Here is a 17,649-nt window from a genome sequence, read left to right on the forward strand (position 1 = left end):
AGAACTTAATTAAATCTGGAATCACTGTTTCAAGTAGTATAGATAAAAATAAAACCGGTAAACGAGAGACAGAGACAAGTTCCATGAATTTAGGTGTCTATGAGCCTTTTAAAACTCGAAAAACAGAGGACAAGTTACTAAAAGACACTTCTGAGAAGCTTCTTGAAAACAGGGTACTTGATGGAAAACTGAGTACTGAAAAATGTGACACAAATCTTGCCAGCATTTCCCAGTCCAAAGCAAAGTCATCAGCAAAGCTTTCGTCCTGCATTGCTGCAATTGCAGCACTGAGTGCTAAAAAGGCAGCTACAGATAGCAGTAAAGATTTACAGTCTAATTCAGGAGAGTCTTCTCCATTACCAAAAGACATGAGTGAAAGTCCCCGGGCTATTGAAAAATCTCCTGAGTCTCAGAGTCTCATTGATGGTGCTAAGAAGCCGTCTGTCAAACCGCCCGATAGTCCCAGAAGCGTCTCAAGTGAGAACAGCAGCAAAGGGTCTCCGTCTTCTCCCGCAGGGTCAACACCAGCAATTCCTAAGGTTCGCATAAAAACCATCAAGACTTCTTCTGGGGAGATCAAGAGAACTGTTACTAGAGTGTTGCCAGAAGTTGATTTGGACTCTGGTAAAAAGCCAGAGCAGAGTGCTTCCATGGTAACCTCCATGACATCTCTCCTGTCCTCACCAACTTCCGCTGCTGTTCTCTCCTCTCCTCCCAGAGCTCCTCTGCAGTCCTCAGTTGTCACCAATGCAGTTGGATCTGCAGAACTTGCCCCCAAGCAGGTCACTATCAAACCCGTGGCTACTGCCTTCCTGCCCGTTTCAGCAGTGAAAACTGCAGGTTCCCAAGTGATCAATCTGAAGCTGGCTAACAACACCACAGTGAAAGCCACTGTCATCTCTGCTGCATCCGTGCAGAGCGCCAGCAGCGCCATTATCAAAGCTGCCAACGCCATCCAGCAGCAGACGGTCGTGGTGCCAGCATCGAGCCTTGCCAGTGCCAAACTCGTGCCAAAGACAGTCCATCTTGCCAACCTTAACCTTTTGCCTCAGGGTGCTCAAACCACCTCTGAACTGCGCCAAGTGCTAACAAAACCCCAGCAGCAAATCAAGCAGGCAATAATTTCTGCAGCCACCTCCCAGCCTTCAAAAAAAGTGTCTCGAGTGCAGGTGGTGTCATCTCTCCAGAGCTCTGTAGTGGAAGCATTCAATAAGGTGCTGAGCAGTGTCAATCCCGTACCAGTTTACGTCCCAAACCTCAGCCCCCCTGCCAATGCTGGAATCACACTACCGACACGAGGGTACAAGTGCTTGGAGTGCGGCGACTCGTTTGCTCTCGAGAAGAGCCTGACCCAGCATTACGACAGGAGGAGCGTGCGAATTGAAGTGACTTGTAATCATTGTACAAAGAATTTAGTTTTCTACAATAAATGTAGTCTCCTGTCCCATGCTCGTGGGCACAAGGAGAAAGGCGTCGTGATGCAGTGTTCCCACCTGATCCTAAAACCAGTCCCAGCAGATCAAATGATAGCATCTCCTTCCAGCAATACTGCTGCGGCCGTGCTCCAGAGCGCAGGGGGAGCTGGCACGCACTCCCTAACAAAGATCCAGACTGGCTTAACTGGGACAGTGATCTCGGCCCCCGCGAGCTCTCCTGTCATTCCAGCTATGCCGCTAGACGAAGATCCATCAAAACTCTGTAGACATAGTCTAAAGTGTTTGGAGTGCAATGAAGTTTTCCAAGATGAGACATCTCTTGCAACTCATTTCCAGCAGGCCGCAGACACAAGTGGACAAGTAGAGTATCCTATGTTTACATTCCAATGTTTCATCTATAAGCCTAGGAGACTTTGGATATGTTTTTACTTTCATTTAGCTGTTATTATCTGAACCTCTGTGATTAAAATGATAAATGAAAACCATAGAAAGTCTTGCAAGCACTTACATAGTGAATGTCAACACTTTTTAAATAAGACTTAGAATCTTTATAGGCCCTGAAGTCTGAAATTGACACTTATATTTTTGCTAAAATTTAGCATTAGCTTTCTTACAGCTGAACATGATAATGCAGAAAATAATCGTGGGTATTACTAATCATATGTTAATGCTTCTTTCTGTGCTTTGGAATTTGACTAGCCAGTGGAATCCACTTAATTGGCACCCTCATTAACAGCCCGTCTATTCAACCTGAATGATAGCTTTAAGTGATTCATTCTAGATTGGTCTTCAGGTTTTAGAGTTTTCACCAAGTGCCCTAAGTGAGAGAGGCATTCCCCTCACGTGCAGGGAGGGACTCAGGCAGTGACAAATGGCACACTGACTACTGACAGGAATGCTGCTGTTTGCCTCAGCTCTTCCTCAGAAAGTGCAAAGTGCTGTTCTCACTTGCACGTCTTCCTTTCTGTGTGACCATTGGTTTAGTTGGTTCCATTTCTTTTCCTCTTACAAATGCTAATGAGTTCAACACAAAAACCATTTGAAAATTATTTACTAATGTATGTGGCCTGACCTGAAAGAAATACGTCATTCAATAAAATATAATATTAATCAGTGTGCGATGTATTTTATAATCCTGGCAGAGTGAAAGTGGTCATTTAAATGATATGGTTGGATCTCTGTTGGGGTGTGCCAATTAAAAGGGATTCTGGTGTGTTTCAAAGCATTCAGGTGAGCTTGGTGCTCCAGCTTCTTGCTGCGGGGGAAGCTGAAAACCTGCAAGCATGCTCAAGACAGGAATGCCCCAGGAGTCTTTCTGGAAATCACACAAAGTGGACAGGCTAAAAATTTTCAAGTCCTGCAGTTAGGAAAAAAATGCAGTAGTCCTAGGAGCACAGGCAGGTTCCTGTCAGGATTATTCACTGCATGTAGGACCTATTCTGTACCATGAAGCAGCTCCACTGCACCTACCACTACAGTTAGTACTGTAAAGAGATTTGCACGTGGAAATAGCCTTGATTAGTGGCTCTGCCTTAGCTCCTCCCTTTCACTGGCTGGCAGAATTAGACTGAAATTACCTGAATTGCAGATGGAATGCCATGCAAGTGAATTTCTGTTTGTAAGATAGTACAAGTTTGCATGCCTCAGGGAGTTTCCTTCAGCAGAACATGTCCATCCATAGGTGTTGCTGCAGTTCTGAACAGGATCTAATGGCTGACCATTAGAGTACATTCTGCACCAGCTCGGGCTACTTCATACTTAGGCTGTTTAGCTAACTGATTTGCTGATGCTTATTGGTTGTAGATAGATTTTTTTCTTCCCCCATAATAAGCCCATTAGGTACCATTCCATCTAAGGTCCAGTAGACCTAGCAAAGACCTGGTGGTTTTGGTACTGGAAAAGCAAGCAGGAAAGAAAGTGACAAGACAAAGCAGTTGAGTGAGGGACAGAGAACTGGTTGGGAGGATGAGGCTAAAATAGAAATTGAAAGAGAACAAAGATAAAGTGGTGTTCTCATTTTCACGGTGTGAGGATTTTTGTCTTTATGGCCAAGTGAATGAAACCTTTTGCCCTTTCCTTTCCTCCTCTGTCTGGTGCTTTTGCCCTGTTGCTGCTGAGTTGCTCTCCCTACGTGTCCTTTAGATACTGTTTATTCTGGCAATTTACTAAAGGAAAGCAATTGTGATGTTCACAGAACATGAAAATGCAGCTGCAGGGAGGTGGAGAGAGAAGTGTGGGTTCCCAGGTACTGCTGTTCAAGGAGGGAAGGCCCTGGAGCTGCAGGAGCAGCTGGCATTGCCTGCTGCCTGTCTGGGTGTTTGTGTCTCCTCATGGAAACCGGCTCTGCTGAGCTGCAGGTTTAAAAAAAACGGTGCAAAGCACTGGAGGAAAATAAGCTACTTTCATGTTCTTCCGTTGGAAAAGAACACTTAATAAATGTAGTTTTAAATGTTCTTTGTTGAAGTATCCTTTTACATCTTAATTACACATTTTTGTAGTCCTTGTCATATGTCAAGCAGCCACTGTTTTTTATGTTGAGTTCGGTTGCATCCTGTAGGGGTAGTGTTTCCTGGAGAAAGGCTCTGTATGGGCATTTATTACTACATTTGTTGCTACTTTTTCATTAGATGTTACCTCTTGAGAAGCTAGCTTGGATGAGAAATACCCTGACTTGTTTTCCTTCTTAGTGCTTGGCACTGTCTTTTTGCTGTAAAACTGCCATTATTGTGTGGGGAAGAAGACAGGGAAGTTAGATGAGATTGGTATTTTTTCTTTGGAAGGAAGAAAGAGTAAAAATGAACACTTAGATTTTGCAAACAAGTAGTAGGAAAAAAGGTTATTTGCAGCTTACTGTTCTTTCTAGTGTCCCATCTAATTGCTCCTGAAATGGAAAATGTATAGTTTTGTGTTTCCAATGAGTAAGTAGCTGCTTTTATACTCCTGTTACGAAGGCAGAATTTTTTGTTTAAAATAAGCAATGGTAGGACAATCTTATCAATGAAAATACATTCACTCTGAAGTTGTTACCTTTCTGTAATGTTTTATTGCCATTAATATTCCTGTTAAAGGAATATTAATCTAAAGGCATATTCCTGCTAAAGGAGTATTAACCCTGACTCACTGATAGGTTTTCTGGCTGAATAAAACCCTCATGTACTTGCTGGGGGGAAAAGGTAGCAAATCTGGGCTAATGAATGTTAGTGTTGCTCTTAGTTATAGATAGGAGTATATAGCTCCCATGGAAACTGCATAGCTCATTTCCCTTCATACTCAGCGTATGTGTGTATCTTTATTTTCCACCTCCACCATTTTTCCTTCTAACCCTTTTTTTTTTCTGAAACTTTGACTTTAAATGCAGGCAGGTGATGATTTTCACAAACTGTGTTTTATTTTGGTGTGGGTTGGAATGAGAGAACTGGAAGTTAATGCCACCTTAAGCCCAAAATAAAATGGTAAGCAAACGTGCTGAATGTCAGAATTTCACAGTAGATGCTTCTTGTTCTACTGTAATCAGTTACAATTAAACATTTTCTGTACTCATTGAAATAGCAGAGCAGGGGCCTTAACTAAGAGCATTACTGGCATGTTGGGTCAGCAAATGAGTCTGGCAGATTGCTGCAAAATCAGAAAGATCACTGAGCTGGGGCTGGAATGTTGTGTGGCTCTTCTGTGGCATCACATCCCAGTTTCCTTCAGAAGTCCTGCAAGCCAAAGGCTTTGGAAGGACTGTGAAACCTCCAAATGTTTCTGTTACTGGAATAACAAGTTCTGGTCTGCTGTTTTCTTACGTAATCAAATTATGCTCCAGATTCTCCAATATTGTATTACAGCTTGTTAATACAGGAATAGCCAAAGAGAGATTTGGGGAATGGTACTGAGCCCAGTAAATGTGGCACTTATTGCTGGTCAGAGGGTTTTGCCTTTATCTGAATTTAAGACAAAGTTAACACCCCAAAACATCTCTGGTCAGCCTGAGGCTGTGAGTCCCCCACTTTTGGGCACTCTTTGGTCAATGAAGGCCAAGTATTTGGCATTTCAAAGCGAGTATTTCTTTGTGTCTCAGTATAGCCTTGCTGTGTCCCAAAGGCTGTAAGCAGGTGCCAATTTGAAATCCCTGTAGATAGCTGAAGTCAGGCAGAGCCTTGCAGGAGAGCAGTGCATGTACCCATGCTGAACAGTACTGTAGTGGGCTGGCAGGAGTGCCAGTGGAACCTGCATTGCAGCGATGGCATGTTTGCTTTGCTCAACATGCTGTAATTTAATGGTTCACATTTTGCCATCTTGCTGCGTCAGGACATGGGAGAACTCTGCTTGTACAGAGACTGTGTTCAAACACACCAGGCCACAGTGCTCCCAGAGCATTTATTTCAGGATTTCTTCATGCATATGTTAGTAAATAATTTATAATGCAGATCTGGAGATCTTTTTTTGGTCAATATTCTTGCAGAGTGTACACATCACTACATATGCCAGAACATTCTTAGAACATTCCTAAAAACATGCAAGTACATGTTCAAAAACATACTGATGTCATGAAGGAGTCTTGGGTCTGATTTTAAATCTTTGCAAGTCATTAGTGAGGTTCACAAGTCCCAGGCCATAAGAGACAATAGCAGTAATTTGATTCTGGAGTTGTATGTAGCCCCCTTGCACTATGAAGGTAATCTGGGAAGGCACCTCAGTAATATTTCTGTAAAGCACGAGTATCTCCCATGGTCAGGGGTGTAGGAAGGAGCTCTGTAGCCCAGGATGCCAGTCAGTCTGGCTACCAGCACCTGCCAGCTCTGCTAGCAGGCTTGTGTTTGTACTTGCTACTGCATTGGGTCCCATCCCAGTTAGGACATTTAACCTTTATTTGCTGTATTGCAGTGTTTGACACAAGACGTTATGTAGAGCTGAACCAAACCTTTTGTCTCATCTATTCTGGTTTATCATTTAGAAGACATGCAATATCTGCCAGATGCTGCTTCCTAACCAGTGCAGTTTTGCATCACACCAGAGAATTCATCAGCATAAATCTCCATACACGTGTCCTGAATGTGGAGCAATCTGCAGATCTGTCCACTTCCAGACCCATGTCACTAAGAACTGCCTGCATTATACCCGAAGAGTTGGGTTTCGGTCAGTATAATGATTCCTTTTGCTGTCAATTGATGTATAATTTATGGTTTTTAAAGTGGTTTTCCATTTTCATAAGCACTGTTTGGACAATACCAGCTTCATGGGTTTGAGATTGTCATGGCAACAGTACTATTAGTACTGAAATTTTGGAATAAATACATTAGGATTCTGCTTTGTTTTGGGCATCCACTTTTGTATATGATTAAATCAGAATATTAGCTAGTGTAACACAGATTCAGGACTTCACGGTTTATAAAGTCAAGAGAATTCAGATGCATTATCTTCATTTCAGGTTTTCAGAAACCTCCTTGAGTTTTTCCAGACCACTGAATTTTAGATTGTTCTTTCTGGTAGAAGAGTCATTGTCAGTACTTCCAGAATGTATGGTTGATATGTTAATGCTGCATCTGTCTGGTTGTTCTCTTTTCTGTGGCAAATCAAGATTCGTAGACTTTATCACTTTACATCACTTGGAAATTGCCTTTCTCAAACCCTGTCTTTTGGTTCTCCTTTGTTACTCTTCAGTTTCCCTTTGACTTTTACATTTCCCTGTAATGGCAACTCACTGAGAAAATGGGGAGCAGAGGCATTTCATAGAAATGTTTAGTTTTGAAAGACTTGAAAAGATGCTTTCTGTTAGCATTTTCATTGCACTTGAATGGCAGGCAGCACAGCAAGAGATCGGAAGAGCCACCTGTACCTTGAGCTTTGCTTAGCACTCCAAAAACATGTCCACTTCACCCTGTCTGCCTAGAAAAAGGCCATTGAAAATCTTCCACCCTTAAGGTGCCACAGTTCATTTTCCAGGATGGCTGTGCAATTGTCCCCTAAGGGATGAAAGCATTTTTACTGCATCAAGCCTCTGTTTTCAGCTTGAATTCATGGCCTGACATAACTCCAAGCTCTTCTCATTTCTTTGAGTTATTTTCTCTTACCCTTTTCTCTAAAGCAGTAGTCTTTCTTGTCCTGCATTTCTCCTCCATCTGCTTCCTGCACTCCACTGCTCTTCCCTCTAATGTATGTCTCTTGGGTTTGTACATGGAATCACCTCTAGGAACTCCTGGCCTGCCCCAGTAACACCAGCAGAAAGAATCTCCTTCACTGGGAATCTATGCCACTAAACTTTTCAAGATGTCTCATAAAATCTCATGTCATACTGAGTCGAGAATATCTTGATCTGGTGAGACTAAACCAAAGTCACCCAGACAAGCAAAAAGCAGTCTCTGGGGATGTTACTGTCTCCCTCCTTAGCCTCCCCAGCCTTTCCTACAACTGTGGTGCTTTTCCCCATGAGCAGCACAGCCTGTCCTGCCTCTCCACAGGGCCTCTGCCAGGACGTTCCCTTTGACTCCAGTGGTTCAGGCTAGTTGTCTGCACTGAATCTGCTGAGAACTTCAGCCTGAAGTTTCCCTGCATCCTGTGGAGGTGAAAGCAAGCAGCTGTTAGAACAGTCCCCAGAGGAAGGCTTGGGCCTTAGGAACTGTGTGATATACAATGGTGGATGCTGAGGATCAGTTGTTGTGTGGCATCACTCGAGAGTAAAGTCAAGCCGTGGCACGGGGAGGTGGCAATGCCACCCTGCCCTCTGAGGGACACCTCAGGAGCACGTGTGTCACTGAGTGCATCACGCTGTGCACAGCTGTGACAAAGTGCTCAGCTCTCTGGGAGAGCTTTTAACAGAGCCAAAAAGACCAGAATAATCTGCTTTACAGAATGCATTGGTAAGCAGACTAGATGGGTATAAACTCAATGAATATTATTAAGAGTGTAAATTAAATGCCCAGAAAAAGAATGGATGACATTTCATAAAATTCAAGGGTGATAAATTTTAAAAGTAAAATGGGATCTTTGAATTCAATGTAGAACTGTATTTCCTGCTTTATTGCTATCATCAGGGCAGTAAAACTATTGAAAAATTAAATTGACATTTACATGAAAACAATCATACTGCCATGATAGATACTAAAATTAAAATTCTGGAAGGGTGGAGGCCTTCTACGTTCAAAGAGTTTGTAAAAGTCTTACTGCAAAATACTGATCAATAAGAAATTGTCTCATTTGACAGGTAATTGCTGATTGCACTATCTTCTTGGACTGATTTGGGAGCATTTGCTACTGGAGATGCAGGGCATTAAAGGGGATCATTGTGTATAAAATTCTTATGTTCTAATATTAATTCAATTTTTTAATCATTTCATTTTAGAATAGATGCAGAAAGGTCACAAATTTTCGTCACAGCAGAAGTATGTTTTTGAAAAATATTTTCTGAATTCCAATATGATATATTGATCTGATAGGGATTTGGTTTCATTTTCCTGAGTTTCAATCCAAGTGCTGATTTGATTACATGTCCAGAAAATCATTACCAGTATATTGTCATTAAATCTAAACAAGGGAAATGGTGAAAATATTTTCCTTACTGGTTTTCCATTTGGTGGTAGTTTCTAAATCGCTGTGGTGTACTTTAAACAATGCCCTGCATGTGATAAAAATGCATTCTGGAAAATCTCTTTCCAAATTTGCCGAGGATTTAAGCATTTTTCTGCAATCAGTAGAGTGCTTGTCTGTCCACCCTTCTATCTGTTTTATTGTAATAACATAAAAACATGTCCTGACCTCATATCTCTTAGATTTTCAAATGACAATGTGTGAGATTTCTCTCCCCTTACTTTGTGATCCACAAATCGCTGGTTATGTTGATTCTTTCGGGGTTGTTGAAGTTGACAGAGTGATGTAGTTTTATCAGCTGTTCTCCATGTGTGTTTCTCTCTGGCCTTTGCTTGAACACCCATGTTGATGATGTCCAGCCCTGCTGGGGGCAGGCTGCACTGACTCTCCTCCGCTCTCTCCGCAGCTGCGTGCACTGCAATGTCGTGTACTCTGACGTGGCGGCACTCAAGTCTCACATTCAAGGTTGTCACTGTGAAGTCTTTTACAAGTGTCCTATCTGTCCCATGGCATTTAAATCTGCTCCCAGCACACACTCCCATGCCTACACACAACACCCGGGTATCAAGATAGGCGAACCAAAGTAAGCAAACTCTATCTTCTACTGCACTTGCCTGCATTTGAGTGATGTGTGAAATTGCATTGTGTCCTGTGCTTGCAGGACACCTCTGACAGCCACCCGTTTGTCAGCCTGCTGGGAATGTGGGATTTGTGTAGTGCTTTCATGACTTTTCAGCTGGGAGTTCATTGGGCAAAGGTGACATTTCTCTGAATGCACTAGCAGCTCTTTAAGTACTGCATGCTACAAGAGAGTGATTACAAAATGTAATTACACAAATTATTTGGACAGGTGGTCAGAGCGTTGCTCGTTCTGATGTTTTAATCTGCTTAGTTCATCTGCATTTTTACTGTGAATTAAAATAATGTGATTCCTAAAAGAGATGCTAATACTAATTGGTGCTTATGTGGTGATTTTCATAACGTGGTTGAGAAGTTGGGAAAAAGTGATTTTATCTGTTTATATAAGCTTTTTTCCAATAGGTAATCTCTTTCTGGCTTGAGGCAGAAGTGTTTTTGTTCTGTGGCTAGGAAAGTTTCCCATAAAGGTGGTAGTTTGCTGAAGGTGGTGACACAGGGTACAAGTAGGACTTGGCTTCAGGGTCTTTTTTTAAAGCTGTTGGACAGCTGTGCTGAAGGTGCTGCTGTGTGTGCAGACTCCTCCAGCCCTCAGGTGTGAGCCTCTGAGCACCCCTGCTCCTCCATCTGCCTGTCCCTCACTGCCACAATGCACTGCGGAGATCAAACAGGGACTGAGCGCCGTGTTCTCTCTGGGGTGTGCAGAGCACCAGCACGGTAACAACTGGCATACTCAAGAACATAGAAGGTGTCTTGCGATGTAATAACCAGCGTTCCTAAGAGTTCAGTTTCTCACTGTTTCTTCTAACATATTAACAGCAGATTTTTTTTCTTCGTTTACACTTCCATCAAAGCAAACTTGCCATGTCTGATAGCAAATGGAAGTAATTTTTGCCTAGTGGGAAGTGATACATTGTTTAAATTCGGGATGGTATCATCAGTCAGGGGCTGTTAGATACCAGCATTTAAAACTTTTTTCAGGTTCCCATAGTTCTCATGAGAGAAATCTAAAAGATTAAGATCACTGTTTGTGTAAGATGCTACACATATGAAAAGTCAACTGTGCTTGATCTGCCAAATTGTTTCTGATCAGGTTAATGAATTAAGTATTTTGCATTAGTTTTTTTCCATATAGATGCACTTATAATTGCATTCCTCTACAAATTTACTTTGATTATAAAAAATGAAATGAAATTTTATTATGTATACTAGTGTAGTAAGTCACAGAATCCATAGTGGAGCAGTCCTCTTAAGAAGTGGTATTTCCTTTAAATGTGCCAGTTTTAATCACAATGCTGCCTTAAATGCATGCAGAGTGACTGGTAGGATTTTTGCAGCCCTTGCAGTGCTCAGAGTTCTTGCTTGCCTAGTTCCGATCAGAGCTGCCAGGCTGTATTTGAGGCAGTGCATTCACATTTGGGTTATCTGTGGTGCACCACGGAGCAGCCAGGCTGCGTGCCTGGCACCCAGTGCCAGCCTGCCAGCCCCATTGCTGAGCCCAGGGCTGTGGCACAGGGCAGGGACACTGCCATGGCTCCAGCAGTGCCCCGGGCCTTCGCAGGCACTCTGCATTAGGGCACACTCCTCTCTTACAGCAGTGGGGCTCCTGGGCAATCTGGCTGCCTGCCCCTGGCATTTACTTGGAACTCTGTGATGTACAATTGCATTACTAACAGTTTCAGCACAACAGATGCACTAAACTATTTGGTGTATGAAAAATGACTTTTATATGCAGGGATTCTCAGTGGGATGAAATGAGATTATTTTAATATAGGGAAATGGATGGCTGTCTTGTCTTTCAACCCTGGGAAGCTCTCTCCTGTAACATACTCTTAAGCTCTGGTTTCCCAGAAAACCACCGAGGTGATCTTTTTTCAGTAAGCAGTGTCTAGGAGCGGCACTAAGATATTTTTCATGGCTGATCTCTTTTTGAATACTGGAGAAATTCTTGTTTATCAAGCCAAATTATGGATATTTACGGTACTATTGGTAAAAAGTGTATTATCCCACAAGTTCCTTTTTTTCAAGAAAAAAAACTGGGAAGGAGGAATACTATCCTCTGGTGCAGAAGCTTTCCAAATGCTAAATGTCTTTTATATGACTAAAAGTATTTTCCTGAGATAACACTTGTATTTATTCCAAGATAGTACATGAATTTGCTAAGCAGATTTTTGGGAAGTGAAAAGGCCATGTGCCTGCTTTGGTGTGTCCTGTGGGGCAGGAGCAGTGCTGAGGAACCAGCCTGGGAGTGGGATGGGATGGGATGGGATGGGATGGGATGGGATGGGATGGGATGGGATGGGATGGGATGGGATGAACTGCCTGACTTATTCCAGCATCCCTGTAAATGACATCCTGTGGAAGCACAACTGCCTTTAAGCTTTGGACAGCATTTTAGGCAGTTGCATGTTAAACACTGACTACTTCAATTAAATTAAAACAAAAACAAAACCAGTGTACATGTTAAGGATTGAAATTTTTTTTTTGCTGTTTTTGCTGTGTTTGAAGGAAATACTCCAGGTGTGTAGAGTCATAACTCATACTGTACTCACTGAATTTAAGTGAGTACAATCTTTGCCCAGAGACTTGTCTGAAATTTGGATCTTTACCACATAGTTCTGCTTCTGTGAAGGCAGGTAAAGTACTTTAGCTGCCATAGAAAATACAGAGATTCAGCTCGTGGTGTTTTTAGAGAGTTACAGTTTTTACATGTGATAAATTCAGAAAGAATTTCTACAAATCTCCAGATCTGCAGTGAAGGGTTCACCACAGAAAGCAGGACAATAGTACATTGATCATCAGAGGATGCTGTGTAAATAATACGTTTATCTTAGCATGTGTGAGAAACTGGGACCCCTTGATAGCACGAAAACAAAGTCTTTCCCAGTTAATATGAAGCAGTGTATTGTTTTTCATTTGGAGTTCCAGAATAGCTTGGACATGGAAGCAATGCCCATGTTCTTGTCATCTGAAAACAGACTGCAGAGTGATCCCTGGAGCTCTGGAACAATGCACTATCAATGGTAATTACTTAGAGGGATATAGAAAGGATATTATGTGGCTAATGAGAAGATTTAGCACTTTAGCAGGTAGGAGGGTTTGATGGTTGTTTTTTTAAGTGGAAGTTACTCTTAAAGATGGGAAGTGCCTGTTGCTGTACTGAGCACCTGTGGCTGGTTCTTTTATTGTGGCTAAACTTTCTCTGCAGCACTACAGATTACATGGCTTAGATTTCTCTCTCATCTCATGATCTGTGGTTAGAAAACTGCTGTAAGAACAGGAGTCTGGGGAACCTATGTTCAAAAGTCACACGTGCTCCAAGAAAGGAAGTGTTTGTGGTGTCTCTACATTTCTGTGGCAGATTCATCAAGGTTTGGAATGGCAGATCAGGGAAATCCTGTCCTGCACTGTTGGAGCTTCAGGCATTGACAGAGTCTAGGTTTGACATTTAGGAGCATCACAGCCATGAACATTGCCAAAAATGTATTTATCTTGAAGTATGTTCCTAACTACAATAGAATGAATCACTCCCATATACAATATACAGGTTTGTTACCCGGAGCAGGGATATTACCCTTTAGCTACAATGTGAGTTCAGAAACTGAAGGTGTTGAACTGTCAGAGTATCCTGAGCAGATGTTGTTTTGTATCTCTAACTGGCACATGGTACTGTTTTCTGGCTTCTTGTTTGCACTTTTAAATTTTTTTTTCTATTTTTCTGTTTCTTCTACTGCTCCTATATTTTGAAATTGGAGGATGTTTTGAATTAGTTTAACTTTTTTCAGGCAGTGTGAAACAATTGCTTAAACATGTCAGATCTTATCTGTGATGAGAAAAAAAGTTAATGTCATGATTCTTGCAAATAGATCATCAACATGACTGACACTGTTTATTGTGCTTCTGTTTTTAGAATAATATATAAATGCTCTATGTGTGACACTGTGTTTACTCTACAACCTTTGCTCTATCGCCACTTTGATCAGCACATTGAAAACCAGAAGGTGTCTGTTTTCAAGTGTCCAGACTGTTCTCTTCTATATGCACAGAAACAGCTTATGATGGATCATATCAAGGTGTGTAGGCATCTTCTCGTTTCCTTCATTATACCATTTGTCATGCAATACATGCTGTGAAAAGGCACAGAGTAACAAGACTGCTGAGAGAGATGTTAACAATGCTGAGGGGATAATCTGTGAATGTTGTTCTCAAATGTTAAACTTTTATATTGTGTCTGGTCTTCAGCATATCCGTAATGATTCAGTCGGTTTTTCTGTAAGAATGTTGATTTTGGTGTACTGGGAATATCTCAGCAAGTCCAATCCTAACAAATACTGAGTTCTATTTACAGTATTTTAAGTATTGTTCCAATTGTTAGTAGCTGAGAATGCTGAGTGCATCACAAAATCAAACCTTTGATGCCCAGAATTCACCAGGAAGCAGTATGTTGCTAGATGTAGAGGTTACCTGTGTTATATGAACTTGAACATGTGTGCTTTGAAAAAAACTCCGGTGGATTTCCCCATAAACACCCTTAAGAACTGACGATTCACTGTCATCCTTGTAAGTCCTGGTCTGAAGGATCAGCAGCCCCCTGGCCATCATTTGCTAGCCTCTTACCTCATGTCATACAGACCAAAGATGAGGGTTTTCTGCCTTACTAACCCCTGGTGCCTGAACACACAGTGGGACTGTGGAGCTCGCTGTGCTTCTCTGGCAGTGACACAATTTCTGAATACCATTTCTCTACCGCAGAGTGGAAGGCCAGACATCTTTTTTGGCTGCTAAAACCATAATTTTGCATTTTAGTCCCAGCTATGGCACTTGTAGCCACAGAATTCTCTGAAGTAGTGTTGAAAATAAGATCACAAGTCTTGAAAAAAACAGGTGGTCTTAAAGCCAGTCTTCATCTTGAGGAGCACATGAGGGAAATGCTGAGCCAGGATGTTCAGAAATACAAGGACTGGGTATTTTCATTGTTTCTGAAGTAGCATCACTAGTTCTTGCATGTTTACTGCAAGATACCCTAGATGCTCCTCTCATGCAGCAATGCAAAACTGATTTCGGTTTCCTTTGACCTACTCAGATGGTTGGGTTTTTTTTACTAAATAGGCAAATTCTGTGTATTGCAGTGTGGTCTTGTTTCTGTAGTTAGTTTTTCCTGACTCAGATATTACTGGAAAAGTATTGTTCTATCTGTACACAAGTACTTCCTGAAGACAACACTTTCAGGAGCTCGATCTGACTGCAGTTAGGGCCAGAAGCTGTCTTTACAGAAATTGGGTGCTTAGCATCTCCCATTTCAGAGATGTGCTCGCTTACTTGCACACTACTTAACTGCTTTGGCTTTAGTGTTTGTTCCATGACAGTATTTGAACTTCCAGCCAGTGGGGTTTTAGCATGATTCATGATAAATGAGTCAGACATTTTTGAGACTAAAATTAGAGGATTAATCAATACATGTGCAGTAGCAGTATGGCTGGTTTTGCATTTAGGATGGGTGTATAGCAGTTGGGACTGGAGCAAAGCATTGTGAATTGGAATTCAGTTAAGGGGGACTGAAAAAACAGTAACAGGTTATAGATAAAAGCAGAAAAGGATTCAGGGAGAGGATAAAAGCACAAAAGGACTCAGGGAGAGTACAAGTGCCAGACAGAGGCAGAGCTCAGCTGCATAGAAAGTAATGGTTTGGTATGGCTAGACATAAACCATCAAGGCAGAGACAGACCTGGTGAAAGTAGGACAGAAAGGGACAGAAGGAAGCTCAGGAGGAGATTATTTAAAGCTACAGAAAATAACCCAGAATAATTCCTGTAGATGCCAATATTTCTTGATGGCGAAATGTATGTCTTATTTTCCTGTAATGACTCGCTACAAGAAAATTTCCAGCAGCCAGTGAGAGCAGATGGTGAAGGACTTGCCTGGCCTGGCCTGGAGGTGCAATACTCCCTGTCTGGCCAGCACTGGGACTCCATACTATGCTTTAATGCTCTTGGTGTAGTTTCAAATAAGAAACGAAATTTCAAATATTGTATTTACAAGACATTTGGAAAGTTGAGCACTAACATTTTACATGCTGACAGGTTAGGCTGGAATGGAATCTCCAGGTCAGCTTCAGTTGCCTGAGAGTACCGGAACCCTGTTTCCCGCTCCCCTGTGCAGTGGGATACTAAAGCCAGCCTCCTCCTTTACTACACACCTGCACTTTGCTCTTAGTTGTTGGTCCTGTGCACTTTGCTTTTTATTAACAGTTATGAGCCCTTTTTTCTTCCCTGCTAAACTGCAACTTAAACTTAACCTCCAAAGTAAGTCTCGGGTTTTTTTTTTTTGTGAAAATACCTATCTACGGTGTCAGTTACTGTTAGGTCATGCTAGGTCTTGCCTTTACTTAATCCTGTTTCTTTACAAATGTGATCTGATTATAATAGTATGCCAAAGAAGTAACTGAAGGCTTTTGGTTGAGTACAACTGTGTATATCTATGTCAGTTTTGTACCTTTTTTTCTCTGTCTTTTATTATAGTCTATGCATGGAACTTTGAAAAGTGTCGAGGGGCCACCAAACCTGGGGATAAATCTGCCTCTTAGTACTAAACCCACAACTCAAAACTCAGCCAGTCACAACAAGGAGGACACAAAATCTATCAATGGAACAGAAAAGTTGGAGAAGAAATCTCCTTCTCCCATAAAGAAAGCAGAACCTAAAAAAGTCACTAGCCCTGGCTGGACATGTTGGGAGTGTGACAGGCTCTTCACTCAGAGGGACGTTTACATCTCCCACATGAGGAAAGAACATGGAAAGGTAAAGGCATATATTCAGTACAAAAAGGTGAATTAAACCTGAAAGGTGAAGTATTTGTTTCTACATTCCATTTGTGTTTCTGAAAATAATTCCTTTAAGTCCCACTATTATTACTTACTGTTCTTATATCTATTTCATCTTTTTTTGCTTTGGCTGCTTAGTTTTTTTCAGTTTCTACATCATTCTACTGAGAAAATCAATTGTAGACTTGTTCATTCAGTACTGAAATTTTTTCAAGATGGAAAGAGAGACAGATATTGCTGTATTTCATCCAAACCATCTAATCTGTTCCAGGTTCTTATTTCTTCTTTGTGCCTTCTCAGTTCCCTCTCTTTACAGTGGTGTGGTCAACATGGCAGTGCTGGGGTAACAGCTGGACCCAGTTTTAAAGATCTTTTCCAGCTTAAACAATTTGACTCTGTTCTGTTCTGAAGCTCAGTGCCTGTTAGCCTCAGGGAGTGACGACTCAGTCATGTTTTACTCATCCACTGAGTGCCAACTGGTGTTTCATTTAAAGGCAGACACATTCCATAGTTGAGCTGTTATTCTAATCTGACACTTAAAGAGTTCAGCTGAGTTAACAAGTTGAATTTTGTATTTAAAGCACCTGAATTTGAGCTATCTTACTTAAAATGGATTGAAAGTGAAATAGAGTGACAGATATTGCTGTATTTCATCCAAACCATCTAATCTGTTCCAGGTTCTTATTTCTTCTTTGTGCCTTCTCAGTTCCCTCTCTTTACAGTGGTGTGGTCAACATGGCAGTGCTGGGGTAACAGCTGGACCCAGTTTTAAAGATCTTTTCCAGCTTAAACAATTTGACTCTGTTCTGTTCTGAAGCTCAGTGCCTGTTAGCCTCAGGGAGTGACGACTCAGTCATGTTTTACTCATCCACTGAGTGCCAACTGGTGTTTCATTTAAAGGCAGACACATTCCATAGTTGAGCTGTTATTCTAATCTGACACTTAAAGAGTTCAGCTGAGTTAACAAGTTGAATTTTGTATTTAAAGCACCTGAATTTGAGCTATCTTACTTAAAATGGATTGAAAGTGAAATGTGGGAATGTTGCATCCTCACGTCAGTAGAGAGACTGTTTGATGTTCTTCCTGCGCTCAACAGCGTTTCCAGTTAAATGAAATTAAAAAGACTGACAGGCAGGAAGGCAGCAGTGACCCTGCTTAGCTGTGGCAGGCTCCAGCCCTTTGCTGACA

At 41.7% G+C, this 17,649-nt stretch overlaps 1 protein-coding gene across 1 annotated transcript in view; it reads left to right on the plus strand.

The window, feature by feature from the left end:
• The window catches only part of ZNF532 (zinc finger protein 532), a 31,422-nt gene that overhangs the window by 8,131 nt on the left and 5,642 nt on the right, over positions 1–17,649 (plus strand). The window contains 5 exon segments of the mRNA XM_005429977.3: positions 1–1,796; positions 6,376–6,557; positions 9,412–9,588; positions 13,552–13,714; positions 16,160–16,438. The exon segment at positions 1–1,796 is cut by the window's left edge and continues 11 nt beyond it. Coding sequence (XP_005430034.1) covers positions 1–1,796; positions 6,376–6,557; positions 9,412–9,588; positions 13,552–13,714; positions 16,160–16,438 — 2,597 coding nt within the window.

This window comes from Geospiza fortis, unplaced genomic scaffold, assembly GCF_000277835.1.
Source record: "Geospiza fortis unplaced genomic scaffold, GeoFor_1.0 scaffold143, whole genome shotgun sequence".
Taxonomy (NCBI): Eukaryota; Metazoa; Chordata; class Aves; order Passeriformes; family Thraupidae; genus Geospiza; species Geospiza fortis.